The 16,806-nt window shown below is 43.5% G+C and overlaps 1 protein-coding gene across 1 annotated transcript in view; it reads right to left on the minus strand.

Moving 5' to 3' along the window:
* Positions 1 to 3,834: 3,834 nt before the first annotated feature.
* Positions 3,835 to 16,806, minus strand: part of atp9b (ATPase phospholipid transporting 9B) — a 33,518-nt gene continuing 20,546 nt past the window's right edge. The window contains exons 16-29 of the mRNA XM_076301941.1: positions 14,156 to 14,317; positions 13,645 to 13,737; positions 12,734 to 12,817; positions 12,200 to 12,370; positions 11,788 to 11,886; positions 11,508 to 11,597; positions 11,209 to 11,353; positions 10,288 to 10,352; positions 9,848 to 10,003; positions 9,608 to 9,672; positions 9,150 to 9,258; positions 8,872 to 8,929; positions 7,597 to 7,800; positions 3,835 to 5,719 (exon numbers count right to left, since the gene is read on the minus strand). Coding sequence (XP_076158056.1) covers positions 5,583 to 5,719; positions 7,597 to 7,800; positions 8,872 to 8,929; positions 9,150 to 9,258; positions 9,608 to 9,672; positions 9,848 to 10,003; positions 10,288 to 10,352; positions 11,209 to 11,353; positions 11,508 to 11,597; positions 11,788 to 11,886; positions 12,200 to 12,370; positions 12,734 to 12,817; positions 13,645 to 13,737; positions 14,156 to 14,317 — 1,638 coding nt within the window. The 3' untranslated portion in view covers positions 3,835 to 5,582. The remainder of the gene's footprint in view (positions 5,720 to 7,596; positions 7,801 to 8,871; positions 8,930 to 9,149; positions 9,259 to 9,607; positions 9,673 to 9,847; positions 10,004 to 10,287; positions 10,353 to 11,208; positions 11,354 to 11,507; positions 11,598 to 11,787; positions 11,887 to 12,199; positions 12,371 to 12,733; positions 12,818 to 13,644; positions 13,738 to 14,155; positions 14,318 to 16,806) is intronic.

Consider the following 16,806-nt stretch of genomic DNA (forward strand, 5'->3'; position numbering starts at 1 on the left):
TGCCACATTGAAATAGTCACACGATTAATACTGATGACTCCCAGAGGTCCAGACATCACCTGGAGCACTCACAATGCTACACTGCAGGTGCAAAGCAATACTTGTAAAATCTTGCTGTCACATGGTCTGCAACAGACCATGTGACAGCAAGATTTTACATGTATTGCTTTGCATGGACATAGAGGGTGGGGTGGGGCGGGCCTACAAGCAATTATAATGTGAACTGCCAAATAATCTGCACTCCTTCAAAAATGTATGTGTGACTGCCCCAATTATTTTGAAATAAAACACATTGAGTAATCAGACAAATGTCCAAATTCAAAATAGGATTTGACCATTTGTATTTTTTGTAAAAATACTTTTACAGGTGTAAGTGTGCCAGCGGTTAAAGAGGTGGAGGGGTCATCTGGCAATGGAAGTTTCCAGGTTTGAGTGGAGCCTCTAGTGACTTACTGTGCAAGGCACTGTAACTTCTCATGAGCTTACTGGGTTTCTAGACATTTCTTCGGTGTATAGTAATGGAAGACTTCAATTACAGAATTGTGAGCGTTCAAAGGAATAAAACATTGATTATAGGCCGTGCCTTTGCCTTTAAGTGTGTGAAATGAAACAAAACAAAATAAAAACTTCTGGAATGAATGTTTGTAGCCAATCTAGTAGCCTACGCATGCTGTGCGCGTTACCCCCAAAAGCTGCCTCTCTCTTTTCCACAACACACACAAAGTATTAGTTGCTCCATCTGTGTGTGCGTGGGTGGCTGGGTGGATAGAGGCACAAGTCAGGGGGGTCTCTTATGTCATGTAGCTGGAAAGCTCTTTCGCCCCCCCCGCCCCCCATCCCACCCAACTGTTGGGTTTGTGGGTTAGCCTCTCTGGTATGACGCAGGTCGGAAGGCCGCTGTGCTGAGAGTGGAAAAGACCTTGGCTCGCTTTTCTTTCCGAGGCCCTGCACCCCAAACCCTGGCCTGCCACTCCGCTTTAGGATCAACCGGAAAGAAAGAAAAAGAAAAAAAATCACGGTAGCAAATGCTTTAACATTTCCGGAATATGTTTCAAAAAAAGGGTGCGGGGGAAGGGTAGAGCAAAAAAGGTTGATCTGAATGGTGAATGCCATCTTTTGTTATTGGAATTATTTTTGTCTGATTATATCAAACAAATCTGTTGTCTGTCAGGCGGATGCTGTATGACAGAGTGCATAGCTGATCACATTTTCAGTTAAGAACGCACTGTGTATAACTCACAGGAGCTAATACATCATAAATGGACTATGAACAGAGATTGAAATAAAACATGTTTACATGTTTGTATTTCAAACCAAATGTCCCAGCCCAATGCCCAGTAACATGTGCACACACGAGTACATGAACACACACATACACCGAGCCTTTCTTTGGGGAACAGTCATACGTCCCTAAACACCCCCCTCACACATGTATATTCATGCACACTTTAACGCACGAACACGTGCGCGTCCGACAAACACAGACACAAACACCTCTCCACAGCACATGGACTTCCTGTCTCTCGCATCAATGTACTCCTTTTACAGTGGCACACCGAGGGAATAAGCCACTCTTGTTTCCTGTTGTGTATGACTGTTGCCAGGCGACGGGGGCAGGGTGCCAGCACGGGCACGGAGCCAGCATGGGCAGGGATTTGAGGATAGAGGGGTGGGGTGGAGCGAGAGCTGCGCTGGCAAATGAGAGCGAGAGAGAGAGAGAGAGAGAGAGAGAGAGAGAGAGAGAGAGTGAAGTAAGAGAAGGGTCTCGGGAGAGAGAGAGAATGGAGAGTCATGTCTAGCCCTTGGTACACTTGGCAATTTTTATTTAAGCAACTTAAATGGGCAGCCCTCCTTAAGAGTGAGGGAGGGAGGAAAGGCAATGTTAATGGGGGTAAAGTTGACGTGAGATACAATGCGGAGGTTTGGAAATGTGCTTGTGTATTTGAAGAATATCTGCCATATTCATAAGAGACCAGGAACAGCATAGTAGATCTTGCCTTAATAAAATAAGTATTAGTATAAGTATGTATGTATGTATGTATATAAACTCTTTTGATCCCGTAAGGGAAATTTGGTCTCTGCATTTATCCCAATCCGTGAATTAGTGAAACACACTCAGCACACAGTGAAGCACACACTAATCCCGGCGCAGTGAGCTGCCTGCAACAACAGCGGCGCTTGGGGAGCAGTGAGGTTAGGTGCCTTGCTCAAGGGCACTTCAGCCGTGCCTACTGGTCGGGGTTCGAACCGGCAACCCTCCGGTTACAAGTCCGAAGCGCTAACCAGTAGGCCACGGCTGCCCCTAAAAAAATAAATCAGGCAAGAAGAATAACATTTAGGCAAAAAGAGTTTACATTTGTTCCTCTTTACCCAGTATTCATGGTGTTAGTGGTGCACTCTCTACTGTGTTGAGATGGCTGACTAGTCCAGCTGTTGGATGTCCCACTCCACAACTCATTTTGTTTACTCTCCATCATCTCACACTCAGTCAGGGATTTCTTCAGTAATAACCTGTGAACACAGGACTTCCCTGCCCAGTTCTCTAGGCATAATCAATTCAGCTCATTTGACTTTCACAAGGCCAAAAACAATACAAAGGTAATGCTTTGATTGTGTTTGATGTTATCAAATTCAAGTTCTGCCTCATTAGTGAAAGAAAGTGAAATAGAACATTATGTCCAATATTCCAATATATGGTTTAATGTTAGTTAATGCTAGTTAGAGCAGCTGATGGATCTTTAGGTGAAGTCATGCTGTCTCTCCCTTGATGCGCATCATTGTAAATAAACTCTGTTCCTGATTTTTCATACTATTGGTCTGACTGGGTCTCTATTAAATCTATGGTATCAAAATTACCATCATTAGTTATCCAGACAGCTGTGACTGTAGGAAACCAAAAAAGGTTGCAAGACTAGTGTGGAGTTTGTTGTATAAACTCTTGTTTTGTTGCCGTCATGCATTACTGCCAGCTATAATGCAATTTCTCTCTGATCTTAAACTGTCATACTAAACATTAAATCAAGTACAAGGCATAGAATATCATCCATGAGAAAACTGGCATTGATCATTGGTAATTGTTGGTAGCTGATTAACAGATGTGAGGTGAACTCCTCCCCCCCCCCCCCCCCTTAAAAGTATGTTTGAGTTTAATTATACCTGAGATTCCATGTGGAGAGATTCTACTGGGAGGGTGGTCAGCCAATTGGTCGGAAAGGCCCTTGCTGTACAGAGAAGGGAATTCCGCTCGTTGTCGCCTGGAAGCGTAGATGAGATGAAAGGGTGTTTTTTCTTATTCTGTTCACTGGCATTTTATGGCCATCGGACCATCACATTCAGTGCGGGGGTCCACCCACCATATAAACATTTCCTGTTCGTGCACACGGAGTGTGTTTTTTTTTTTTTAAATTGATAACAGATTTTTTTCCATAATCTGCATGCATTTTACAACAAACACACAGTAGAAATCACCATGTAATACATCTCTATATTCATTTTTGAGAAAAGGAAACAATTCAACTACTGGGAGACACCATCAAACCAAGCAGTGGAGTACCTGTGTCCTACTTGCAGAACTGACCATATTTTAAGTTGCTTTCTGTACTTGAATACTGAAATAGAAAATACATTAACTGAAATATAAGAAACTGGAAGAGTACAGTGTGAACTGCGTGCTGCTTTGACTTACTGCGTTTGCATGCCTCAAGTCTCCACCTAGTGGTCAAATAGTGAATCTAAGGGAAGATAGAGAATAAATTGTCTCTGCTGCGCAATAGGAGAAAAGAGCACAAATTAAATGTCTTAAAATAACCTCCACTTTGAGTGCTATATAAAGTTATTGCTCTTTTATTAATCATATATTAATAAACATGGACAGAAATGTTTGACATTTTAAAAAAAGCAGTAGACATGGAATGCGAGCTCACATAAAAAAATAATAATAATAAAAAAAAACAATGATCTTGCACAGAATCATAGTTGCCATATGAAGCTGAACACTCCCAGGGTAAACATCTGTTTTGCTCCAGCAGATTGTGTGTGATTGATTGAATCATTCAGTGATGTGAAAATGACAAAAAATAAATCAAAACATTGTTGACATGTCATAAATGCAGACATATCTACTGTGCTTCCATTTGAAAATCAGAGCAATCAGCCTTAGTGCAACTGAAATGTGACTGAAATGAATGGCACGTCTACATAAAACACACACACATTCACATGCACACATACATACACAAAAAACACATAATCAACCCATACAAATAAGAGTCAACTATTTTTTACGTTCATTTTGTCACATTAATACACTCTCACAAACAGTAGCATAGACAGACAAGGGTGTGAATGATAAAACTCATCCTAACAAAATACTGATGTCTGCATACTGTTCCCAGCCTGGCAGACTTACATTATGTGGTTCTGTTAGCAACCAAAGATGACTACAGTTCAAATAAGCTAGAAATACGATGTAACACCAGTGGCACATGTTTTGAGGATAAACCATTTTATGTTGAGCCAAGGCATGACATTTGCCTCATCCATCCAACTTGAAATGATGTGATTTCGTTGATGATTGTTTTGAAATTAAATCGCTACAAAGCAGAAGGCTAAACACTGATCGAAAAAAAGAGGCGCGTGTCATTGCTGTACTTATATGGTACAAACCAGTATAACTGCACAACTGTACAGACTGTCCGTTAAATCACATTCATAAAAATTGCCAAGGGGTCAAGAAGTCATTGTCTGAGGGGAATGACTGAAGTAAAAAAGGAGTGATGAGTCATGGCAAAACTATACAGCATGTCTTCTTTTCTAGTATACAACTAAAACCAATGGAAATCCAAGGCAGAAATAACATTGTTCCCGGAACAAATAAAACGTGAAAAAAAAAAAAAAAAAAATCAAACGACTGCTCCTGGTGGCTTGCAGAGTACTTGGGAGTTCGGAAAAGTATCAGCTGGTGTGCAGGGCTGCAAAGCTGACCAGTTAGCGAGCAGAGGACACTGCTAGGAGAACAAAAATATTTCCTCAGCTATATCCTGTCCTAAAGAGACTGCAGGTGTTAGACGCTTCGCTCTCCCGCTAAAGCTGGTGGGGGGAACAAAGCTTGAAGTTCTTTGTTAGAGCCAGCACAGGGCAAGAGTTAAGTCTGCATACTGCCATAGTTTTCCAGGTTATAGAAAAAGCGTCAGGTAGATCAAAACGTACACCGAAAACTCAGACACACGGCAAAACAGATTCAAGTTGCACATACAAAAAAAGGGAAAAAAAATATTGGAGTGTCCATGACTAATAGCGAAGGAGGACAAATTTAGCAGGTAGGCATTCCAATGAACGAAGGCCATTGACATCACACTTCACATTGTCTTCCAGCTGTCTTTTCCTTTTCTTTATGTCTCCCTCCATCTCTGCCGCAAGTGCTTCAGTCTTTCAGTCTTTTCAAGTTTATCAAATCATGATGTCCACTCTTCTTTTTGCCACCATAAATATCATTCCCCCATGTTCTGTGCCAGTAAAGTGTATATATATGTACGTATGTGCCATAACAAATGTCTGGTCTTGTGCTTAAAGAGGAGGCGCTCTCATGAAGACAGCTTGGAGTAGCTGGGGGGAGAGAATTTCCTCTTGAGATACTTGACGATGTACAGGGGCAGACAGCTCACCACCGTGATGGCCGACACTTTCCACAGGAAGGCCTTGGTAGTGATGAAGCCCAAGTCTGAGGAGAGAGAGAGAGAGATAAAGAGATAGAGAGATATACATAGAGATGCACAGAGAAATGGTTAGATAATGAAGATGAGGGAGATTAAACATACAATGGTCAGTGCAACAACGAAATATCTCAAGTGCATTGGCAATGGCTGCGGAGAAAGAGACCCGTAGCAATGATTTAGGGGACTTACACCATCACCCACCCATTGCTTTTCCGCCATCATATCACTCGTTAGTAACGACTAAATAAAGACTACATATCCTATCATTGCTGAACGATTACAATATTCTAAAATTGATGATACTGATTATACTTCTATTTGCTTAAATGAGTTGGTACTTGGTAATTAGGGGCTGAGGCACTGGACTGGTGGTCACTTTGCATACAGATGCAACATGCTAATATACTATATTGGTAAGGTTGCGTTTTCATTGATAGCGACCATACCACAAGTTCAGAGCACTTATTATACAGACCTTATAAGATCAGTTTCAATATACACTGAAGATATACATTGAAAGGTGGACCATATAGACCAGAAGATATCAAAGTGGAGAATGATGAATAGTCTGACATTGGATAAAGAAATTCAGACCCTTCAGTCCATATCTTTGAGTGGTTAAGGTGTTTAGGATGATACTGATGTTGGTTCATTGGCTGACCTGTCGGGGTGACTGTTGACAAGGTGAGTACGTGCAGTTCTCACCTTTTTATAACACTAAGGGAAAAACACCAAAGGTAGTACATGGTGTGATACGACACCAGATGGACAGTACTGGTATTGGTCTTTCCAAAATAAAAAAATCACAATACATCACACTATCACACACAGCAGAGTCCACACAATGCTTTGAGGAATGGGTCACGACGGCATTCTCGAAAGGTGGAAGAAGAGTTTCTTGGGGGCATGTAGACATGCACTCAGATGGAATGTTTCCTGGAGAATGAGCAATCTTGACACAATGGGTTAGTCAGGATGGACTGAGGACAGAAACATGATCTGAGATCAGTATCTCTGCCCTCTGGATGTGCGAGGAAAGGGTGCAACGAGAGGGTGCACTGATCGTGGGTCCAAGGAGAAAGACTGGCATGGGTCACACTGGAGTTGGAGATCTGCTCATAGAGATGCGGCAGGAGTTTGAGAGGAGCAGACCGATGGATGAAGGAGAGAGAGAGGAGGAGGAGGAGGAGAGAAAGGAGGAGTGACAACCCTCGCCCAAAGTGGCAAACCTACCCAGAAACGCTCCGAGAGACACTCTGCCTATGCCTGTCCCAAAAAGAGAGAGAGAGAGAGAGAGAGAGAGAGAGAGAGGACAAGAGAGAGAGAGAGGGCAAGAGAGAGTGTGTGGAGGGGTAGTGTATGTAACCGAAGAAGTAATGTGAGAGAGAGAGATAGAGAGAGGTCAGACAAAGGCAAAATCAACAGAGTGAAAAAGTGAGTGAGAGTGAGAGCAAGAGAGCAAACAAAGGAGGGAGAAATGAAACGAAAAACCAAAACAAAGCGATGGCACAGGCCAGAGGGGGAGGAGGAGTGGAGTAAAAGCAGGAAGAGAGAAGCAGAAAGAGAAAAGCAAGCCGTTGTGAGTACAGAGCACAGCTACGCAGAGATTTGAGGCATCCTCAGAAACCTGGCATAGTGCACACAGCAGAACCACATGTATGGATCTGCTCAACATGTATGAGGGAGCAATACTACCAAAGGAGAATACACTCCCTTTGAATCCCCTAATCATGAATAACGTGCCTACATCAAGCTTCTCCTAACTTGACTAACCCTAGGAAGATTACCACTACAATAAAATGTACTGTGCACCCTATTTTTACTTCTAGAATAGGAGTCTTCCTCCACGGAGGTCGAGGTGGTCGAGGTGCGGTGCCCTTACCGAAGTACTCGTTGAGGAAGGCGAGCGAGGCCAGGTAGCAGCCCAGGCTGAAGAACTCGGCCACCACCATGAGCCAGTGCCACGTGCGCACAGTGAGCGCCACCATCAGCAGCTCGGTTAGCACCAGCGCTGTGAACGAGATGGCCACCACATGCACAAACTCCGACTCGAACAGCAGCAGCGCCCCGTACATTAGGATGCCCCCTGGAGAAGAGGAGCACAAAAGGTCAGGGTCAGGGGTCAACCAGTGTGGTGGTACCTCCGGGTATCTCTCAGTGACCATTGCTCGGGAATGCACTGGATAAAGCATAAACTGCATGGTAGTATTTATTGTTGTCGTAGTTACTGTCACCCAAGGTCTCCTCTGCAGCTCGGTCCCCTAAGGTCTCCTCTGTAGCCCTCCCCTCTCATTTTGTAAGTCACTTTGGTTAAAAGGATCTACTACATTAATAAATGTAAATGTAAACATCAACCATGCTGGGATAAAACACAGACTTAAGGGTGCTTTCTTTGAAAACTATAGATCTGATAATAATCTAGAGCAGACCAGAGTGATGTGATCTAGTGTCCTGACAGTATTGCTTATATCAGATGTTCTGCTCTGCTCCTGATGCCTCTCTGCACACCATATGCCATTTGGATGGAATTCATCACACTATACTGTTGATTGGCCAAGCACGGCCTATTTAGCTGCTTAAAAGCCACTAACCTTACTAAAGTGTGCTTAGACCAGGCATAAGTAGAAGAGGTGCAAGCCAGGTGGGTTCTAGGACCCTTGGTTTACACCATATCTAGAAAAACTTCTGCTCAATACCCTAACCTCGTCATGATTTATAATATCACCACATTGTATAATGGTTTGGAGTGAGGTGGACAGAGGGTGCGGTTGCTTTGTCTGGTAAAACAGATGGACGCGTGGCACACACCTGTGTGACAGGCAGTTCCTGCTGCTTTGCCTATGTTGCCTCTGGACAGTGAGAAACACAAATGTAGTGGCCACAGGTACCTCGGTCCACCTGGGTCAGTGCTTTTTGTAATAATTGAAATATTTCAATAAATCTGTAGTGTGTTGCCTAAAACAGACTTGTAAAAATGTGTATTGCTATTAAAACTTCATGGTCATTGGAAAATATGTGGTATGAGAAAATGAGTGGCAGTGAAATAAAAAATCTGAATATAGATATACCATCAACACTTCATTGAAACAGTGCACTTTCTCATTAATGGCTTTAAAACAGACAGGCTGTCTCTGTTTCCATAGGAAGTATTTCTCACCTTGGTACACACTTATCAACACCCAAATAAGGAATGTCTTGAAAGACAAGGAGCGACCCTGTTGGTCAGAGAAAGTAAAAATATTAGTAAAAATATCCCCAAAACAAATAACCAAACAGACAGACAGTGCATAAGGAACTTAAATCATGAGGTTAGTGATTTAAAAGTATAGAAAAAACATTCTATTTGTGACTTTGAAAGATGGCAGCTGAACTACGGAGAACTCTTAACATGCTCTCTCGTCTCCAAAAGAATGACCAGATGGTCACTTGGCCGACCTTGGTGAGGTCCTTGTAGAGCTCTGGGTAGAGCAGAGCCATCTCCGGCTTCACGTCCTGGTCCAGCACCAGGGAGAACACTGGGAACATGGTGTAGATGGTGGCATAGCTGCAGAGCACAGGAGACACATGGGAGAGAAGAGAGGAGAGGAGAGGACAGGGACTTCAGCACAGATGGGAAAGACCCTAACATGGTTCCTTAGGTTTCATTGCTGTAACTAAATAGCATCCATACTAAAAAAAGAGCAACTCAAAGAATATTGGCCCCGGCTGGGGCACCTGCACCATATGCCAACGACCCGGGTTCGATTCCCGCCCCGTGGTCCTTTACGGATCCCACCCCTGCTCTCTCTCCCACTCACCTCCTGTCATTCTCCACTATCCTGTCTGATAAAGACATAAAAAGCCCGAAAAATATACTTAAAAAAAAAGTAAAAAGAATATTTAATGCTACATACCCCACCATGAGGAATCCTTGGTATAAGGGCACAGAGGCGAAGTAGAAAATTGAAGAGAACACTGCCTGCATATACAGAAAAAACAAAACAGAGTTAAAAACATGCCCTTAGTATACCATTTCATCCATAAGAGCAACACTGACTTTTTAGCATGGAGACAAAGTTCTTCTTCAGAGTGAATAGATAGATAGATAGATAGATAGATAATTGATCCCTAAGGGGAAATTGTGGTCCCCTGACCTGCATGGTGGAGATGATCATGCCACGGTGCATGACGAACTGGCCCAGAGCAGCCGAGCGCTTGTAGCTGTTCCGCCCGTGGACCATGAGCAGCCGGCCGATGTGCTTGAACTGCGTGATGGAGAAGTCGGCGGCCAGAGACGCCTGTTTTCCCTCCTGCGGCCAGCCAGAGAAAATACGGAGCGAGGTTTTCAGACAACAAAACAGTAGAGTTGTGGAGTTAGTTACTAGCCAAAACCAGCAGGTTTCTGCTGTGCTCATGCAGCAGAGGTTATTTTAGGAGTCACGATTGAGGGAAAGAGCTGAAGAATTATGGCATGCAAACATGGGAGTGCAGATGTTGGTATTGATTTTTAGGAAATGTGAGCTCAGGCATAGTTATGGTAGAAAATCTGCTGGTGTGCATAAAGGGCTGTTAAATTATGGAGAGGATATGTTACCTTCCCCTCAATACCGATGCCACAGTCTGCTGCCTGGATCATACTGACATCGTTTCCACCATCACCTTTAAGAGAAACAGGAAATTATAAAAGAACATCAGTGGTGAATTGGCATTTCTGACAATAGATTTCAATAAATTATCTCTCATGAGAGGGGAATGGCAGAGTTTCAGAATTATCTTCAACTTGCACTGCCACCCTGTGGACACATCTCTGTTACTGCAACTCCAATGCTCTGATGAAAAGTATGCGAGAGACCACTAATTTCAACATAATGCCCACCTTAATAGCATGCCACCAGGTACTTTCTCTTCTCACCACATTAGACCCAGGCTTCAGCTGAACTGATAAAACCTGAGAGCCCCTGAGTGGAGAGCCCTCCGGACTGACAGAAAGTGTGGCTCACTGTTAAAGGAACACCTTTCACCCGTTTAGCTATAGGCTAACTGGTCTAACCCACTTCCAGTGAAATATGCTAAGTTAGGCTAATGGTGTCAGACTGGGTTATTGCACGCATAAAGAAAACAGAAGGATATATATCCTCTTATCTAACTCTGGGGTAGACAGCAAATAAATTAATTTCCTAAAAAGTTGGCGTGTTCCTATAAGATCACTGACGTGGCGTGTCATTATGGTAATGTGGTAATGTTATGAGATGCTATGGTGATAATGTGGTAATGTTATGAGATGCTGTGGTAATATTATGAGATGCTATGGTGATAATGTGGTAATGTTATGAGATGCTATGGTGATAATGTTATGAGATGCTATGGTAATAATGTGGTAATGTTATGAGATGCTATGGTAATGGGGTGTGGAGTGCGATCATGTCCAGACACCAGGCTGAGGGCGAGTGTGGCTCACAGAGTGAGTTGTGTTAAAGCCGCTGATGTGATGCTGTGATGGTGTGGTATGGCTGACCTATGGCACAGGTGCGGTTGTTGGTGTGCTGCTGGAGCAGCCGGACGATCTGGGCCTTCTGGGTGGGCGAGCAGCGGCAGCACACCACCGCCGGGCACTGGCACGCCAGCTCCACGAACTCGTGCTCGTAGTAGCGCAGGCACACCTGAGGAGAGGACACACAAGCACATGATCCAGTCCATCAAGTCTCAAGACTCAGAGGACAGGTGTGCAGGCTTGGCCACAGACACAGAAACACACAAACATACAGACACACAGACACACACACACAGACACACACACGCACACGCTGCACCCACCTCCAGTGAGTCTCCTGAGATTACCAGGGCACAGTCATGTTTCCGCCTGAAGGCGTTCAGCTCCAGGTGAGCTTCACTCCTGTTGGACACCTATGACAAGAGTCATAACATATGTGCCTTCATGAATTGTTCCAACTGAAATACTCAGTTTTAAAGTTCCGGTTATTTGTAGTTGTGCAAATAATTCTGCACTACAGAACAGAAGGTTCTGAACCCTGACCTGGATCAAGAGGGAACTACAAACTTTTTTTAAGTGCTAAAATAAGGCCTGCTCTTGTACCGGTCTGAAGACGTGGATGTCCTGACTCCTAGACACCAGGTGAGAGCTCTTGGCGATGCATGTGGCCGTCTCCAGCTTGTCTCCAGTCAGCATCCAGATCTGGACAAAAAGGGACAAGAGCAAGTAAGCCTCTGGGACTCTCTGATCAGACAACAGAGCTTTTAAACTGTGTACATGTCAAGTTTGTGTATATTACTTTATTACCGGTTTTATGTAGATGACTTGGTGATAATGACAGCTCAAGCTGATGATTATAGTTATGGTTGTTAACAGAGTAACAGCTTAGGCGGGGTTTAAAGAGACTTCTTTTTAGTAGCTCCAGCTGTGAGTGAATGTGTCCACACATGTGTCCAGCTGAGTAGCTGTGTGTTATATGATGTGTGCCTGTGTGTGTGTGTGTGTTTTCCCCAACCTTGATGCCAGCGTTCCTTAGCAGCTCGAGCGTGGGCCTGACGTCGGCCTGCAGCTGGTCCTCCACGCCGGTCAGACAGAGCAGCTCCAACTCCCGCTCCAGGCTCTCCACCACCGCCCCCACCTTCAGAGCGCGGTCATGCAGGCTCAGCTTGGCCTGGGTGTAGCGGTTCTGCAGGGAGGAGGGACGGACGGATAGAAGGAGAAGGAGAGAGAGAGAGAGAGAGAGAGAGAGAGAGAGAGAGGGGGAGGAAGGGAAAAGAAAGAGAGAAGGGGATAATGGACAAAGAGAGGAATATAGATTAATTGCAAAACAGCCAATAAATACATTAATTTAAATATGATTACATTATAGACAATGTACCGTTTATGTACAGTTAATGTAAGAGTAAGATGTGCATGCACATGAAGTGTAAGAGTGAGAAAGAAGACAAAAACAAAGAAGATGTTTGAGCTTTGAAGGAGAGTGAAAGCCGAAAGCATGTCCTACACTGTGTAAAGTATGCCATAATGCTTATATGGTCACATACTGTACCTCAAAGTCCTGATACTGCTCCTCTGACAGAGATTTCTTGGCAACCACAAGAGTACGAAGCCCCTCTCTGGCCATATTCCCACACTGCAACAGAATAAACAGGAGGATTTAAAGATGAATGTGGAGATTGATGAATAAATGTATCAAATAGAGTAAGAGTAGGAGAGAAGCCAAGGACATGTACTCAGGCAATACAGACATTGACATACCCACCCACCCACCAACCCCACCCCCAAAAAAAAAAAAAAAATTGGCCGGCATGCCATACATGCATGATGTTAATTAACAATGAGCCTCCCCAACCCTTATGGAAACACATCAGATCAATGAACAAATATCTAGCCTGGGGGCGTGCGTGTGTGTGTGTGTGTGTGTGTGTGTGTGTGTGTGTGTGTGTGTGTGTGTGTGTCAGTGGTCATGCGTGGGGCAGGGCGTTTATTTCTGATATGAAAATCTGGCAAGCTCCCGCTGGCCGCTTGATTACTTATTGACCATGTGGCCAGGCGTCAAGACAACGGACGACATCATTAACACCACATCGGAGAATTATGACATTCCGTACCGCCCGCACACAGGAAGTCCACATGAAGTGGGTCACTCATTAATTAATATACTGTCCCCCTCCAGTCCTGCGCCGTCCGATAGTGTCGATACAATTATGAACATCTGAATCAGATTTGGTTTGGGTGGCCTGTCGCTTCGCTCATTATCGCTGCAGTGAATTTGTCCTTGATGAGGAAGAGGTTATCTTCAGCTGTCATGTTGGATATACAGAGAGGGCGGTGACTAGAAATCTATAACTGTAAATACAGTATCAAAAAGTTGTCACTAAAAAATATGGGCCCTAAAATCTACAAGCTGATCGAAGGACATGCACAAAGGGGCTACTTTTAGCGTCACCTAGAGCTTACCTCTTCTTCCAACCAATCGTTGTACTGCACAATGCTTGCCATGGCAACATCGGCCCCCTTCATGTAGAAAGTGATTTCACCCGTTGCCTCTTCCTACACATGAGAACAACATAAAATGAAAATAACTGAAAAATAAACAGGACAAAAGATGATAGATCACTCTGTCTCTCACCACCACCAACATTTCTAATCAAACATTATTTTGCTACCACAACATGTACAAACATATCGTTATTTTACATAAACTGATATTTGCTGTTTTCTGACCCATATCCTGTACACACTGCTGCATGATATTGTAAATATTGATGTTTTCATGTTTTGTGCCAATACATAGAAACACAATGCATCACACATGTAAACACATTGGGACAAAACACTCAAAGGCAAATGAGATACACAGGCAAACTCGCTTGCGCCAACACACACAAATATACACACACACACAAACAAACAAACAAATAAAACAGACACACACACATGGACACACACAGTATGCGCAAACACAGACCCTGACGATGATGCCCATGCGCTTGCTCTCGGAGGTGAAGGGGAAGATCTGCAGGATGAAGTAGGTGAGGATCTGCCCTGAGGGTGTCTTCAGCTGCAGGGAGGTCAAGTCGCGGTTCACCAGCGTCAGGCCCACACTCTCTGTCCAGCGCACCAGGGCCACCTAACACAACAGAACACACAGCAAAGCCCCATTATTCTCTGCAGTAATTACAAATCCTTTTATATGTCCCTATGTTAGTAGTATTGGGGGAAATTTTTTTTTTTTAAAAACATTGTAAAAATGTCACTCCCATAGTAACTATGGGAAACATCTGAATAGTCAAGTAAAACACTGTTGGACACAAAGGGGAGATACATTCAGATCAAATTACTGTCATAATCATGACCCATTCTGAAAAGAAATCTACAGAAACATTTTTTTTTTAAAAACAAATCCTTAATTTATCCTCCTATCTGAAGAGTGGAACTAGAGAAGGAGCTCACTGGCAACCATGGCGAGGAGATTAAGTCCCACATGACATACTTTTTCAGTCTTTTTATGATCTGCAAAATGAAATTGCAGGGACTGGAGAAAATGCAGACGAAGCCTTCAAGCAGGACATAAGAGCTCTACAGGGTCTTGGCCGAGTTTCAAGCGCCTGTCCGGAGACAGCGCAGGGGAAGCCTTCGCCTTCTCTCTCCTCTCCACTCCGAGAGGCACAGGGGCCACTCAAGCTGACTTATTGTGTGGACCACACTATGAGCTTTTCCGCAGGGAACGCGAACATGTGGTGTTAGGAATCCATGCAGCATTTTATTAACATTAGCAAACGGATTTACACATAATAAATCCAGTGAATAGTAATGGCCAGTTTTCTTAGGGGATTTAGATTTTTAATAGCTTTATATTAAAGTGACATAAAGCTGACATTCCATACTATGAAGCCGTTCCTAGCTATATAAAACCAGACTAGCAAAACATCCGAAAAAATTGTACCGTGAAGCTCAGTCTGATATTTTCTTCAAGGTATACTGCTAGTGCTTGGTTTATAACTCTGAGTAAAAAAGACTGACAGTTTTCCTACAACAGCAGACACATTCTTTCCTTGTTCTTTTCTCTCTTCCCTCCATATTCTCCACAGGGGTTCTTTATCCCAATGGGACGGTTCCAGTACTCTATCCGGTTCCCCGCAGGTTCTCTCTCCATCTGCTCTTTGAGGGAGAGCTTTATAGTTCTGACCTACAAATTGCCACTTGCTGAACTTTGACCCTCTGAGAGTGATTTACAGTCCGTGACCGCAGCAGCAGCTCCAGCTCCACACGGCTGATCTGAGATCTGCACTTCTGTCCCTCTGTACGCAGCCTCAACCACAAACATTGCCCCCCAGAGCAGCGGTTCGAGTCACGGGCGCCCTTGCCCCTCTGAACTTTGACGAAGGCTGTCTGCCGAATCGTCAGTCAATAAATAGTTTAAAGAGAAAAGAGTATATTGAATACTCTTCAATAGTTTATGGTTTATGGATTATTATACCAGCTCTTTTGTTATCATTAGAGTTTATTTCATAGGGACAGATACAGTATGCATAGACAAACTGAAAACAGCTATCTGATCATGGTGTTGTTTATAGCTAATGCTAATTTACAACACTGGTCCGTGTCCCCAACACCCTTTGTTTGGGTGAGCGTACTCCATGTTCTTTTTTCACCCTAGCTCCTCTGGTCATGAGTACCACTGGACTGGGCTGCATGGCGCAGATGAAGACACACACTGGTTACATGACAGGCCCTGTAAAGACGTCACTTCCAACAACTGCACGCCATGCCTTTGACTTCCAGTTACCAGTAACATCTTTTACCATGCTGGCGTCAGCTTTGACAGGGATGGTCAGTGACTCACAAAGCTTCAAGCACGCATACTCACTGTACCTTCTTTTATGAGGCCGACAGCTGGGATTAATAAAAAAATGTCCGTCATCTCAACGGCACAGCGGATGTGGCTGCTGCTGCTGGTTGCGCATAATGACCCAGAGTCAGGAATGACCAAACGCAATGTCATGATGTTCTTGGCATGACATTATGAGTTCAGTGAAAATTATAACGCTATTGACTTCAAGTTCAGGGTCAGCTGGATTCCACTGCTGTATGCAAAAACTGTCTGAAGCTCAGATGGTTATCATTGATTAATTGTTCAAAAATAATTGATTGGGAATGATTGTCAATGACCTATCCAGAACAACAGAAGGGGAGGGAGCATGGGGGGTTAAGCAGGCTGTCTCTGACATTAGCTATTGTACATAATGTCCTTCAACATCACTGTACAAATGAAGAATTGATCTATCCGTACAGCAGAAGTAATCAGAATGACCAATCAAGGAGATAAAAGACGCTTTAAAAATATCAAATCTAAATTTAACTGATGTTGCAATTCTTCAGTAACTCATTTTGATTAGATTTGATGAGAGTATTTATAATCATATTTTCCTTTTATAGAGACATTATTTTGTTTTGGCATTTCTATATTTCAATAGAAGTTTAAAAACAGCCAACCAGTATGACAGCAAGGCATGCTGTCCATTACTTAGAACAGGAAAACTTGTAATCTAGATGTCAGAACTGATCTCTTAATAATGCTTGTAGGTCTTTTTATCTCTGAATTTATGTTACTCTCTC

Source organism: Alosa pseudoharengus, unplaced genomic scaffold (assembly GCF_046254945.1).
Source record: "Alosa pseudoharengus isolate Yale_2024_CS ecotype anadromous, Long Island Sound unplaced genomic scaffold, YU_APseudo_1.1 YU_APseudo_1.1_scf_23, whole genome shotgun sequence".
Lineage (NCBI taxonomy): Eukaryota > Metazoa > Chordata > Actinopteri > Clupeiformes > Clupeidae > Alosa > Alosa pseudoharengus.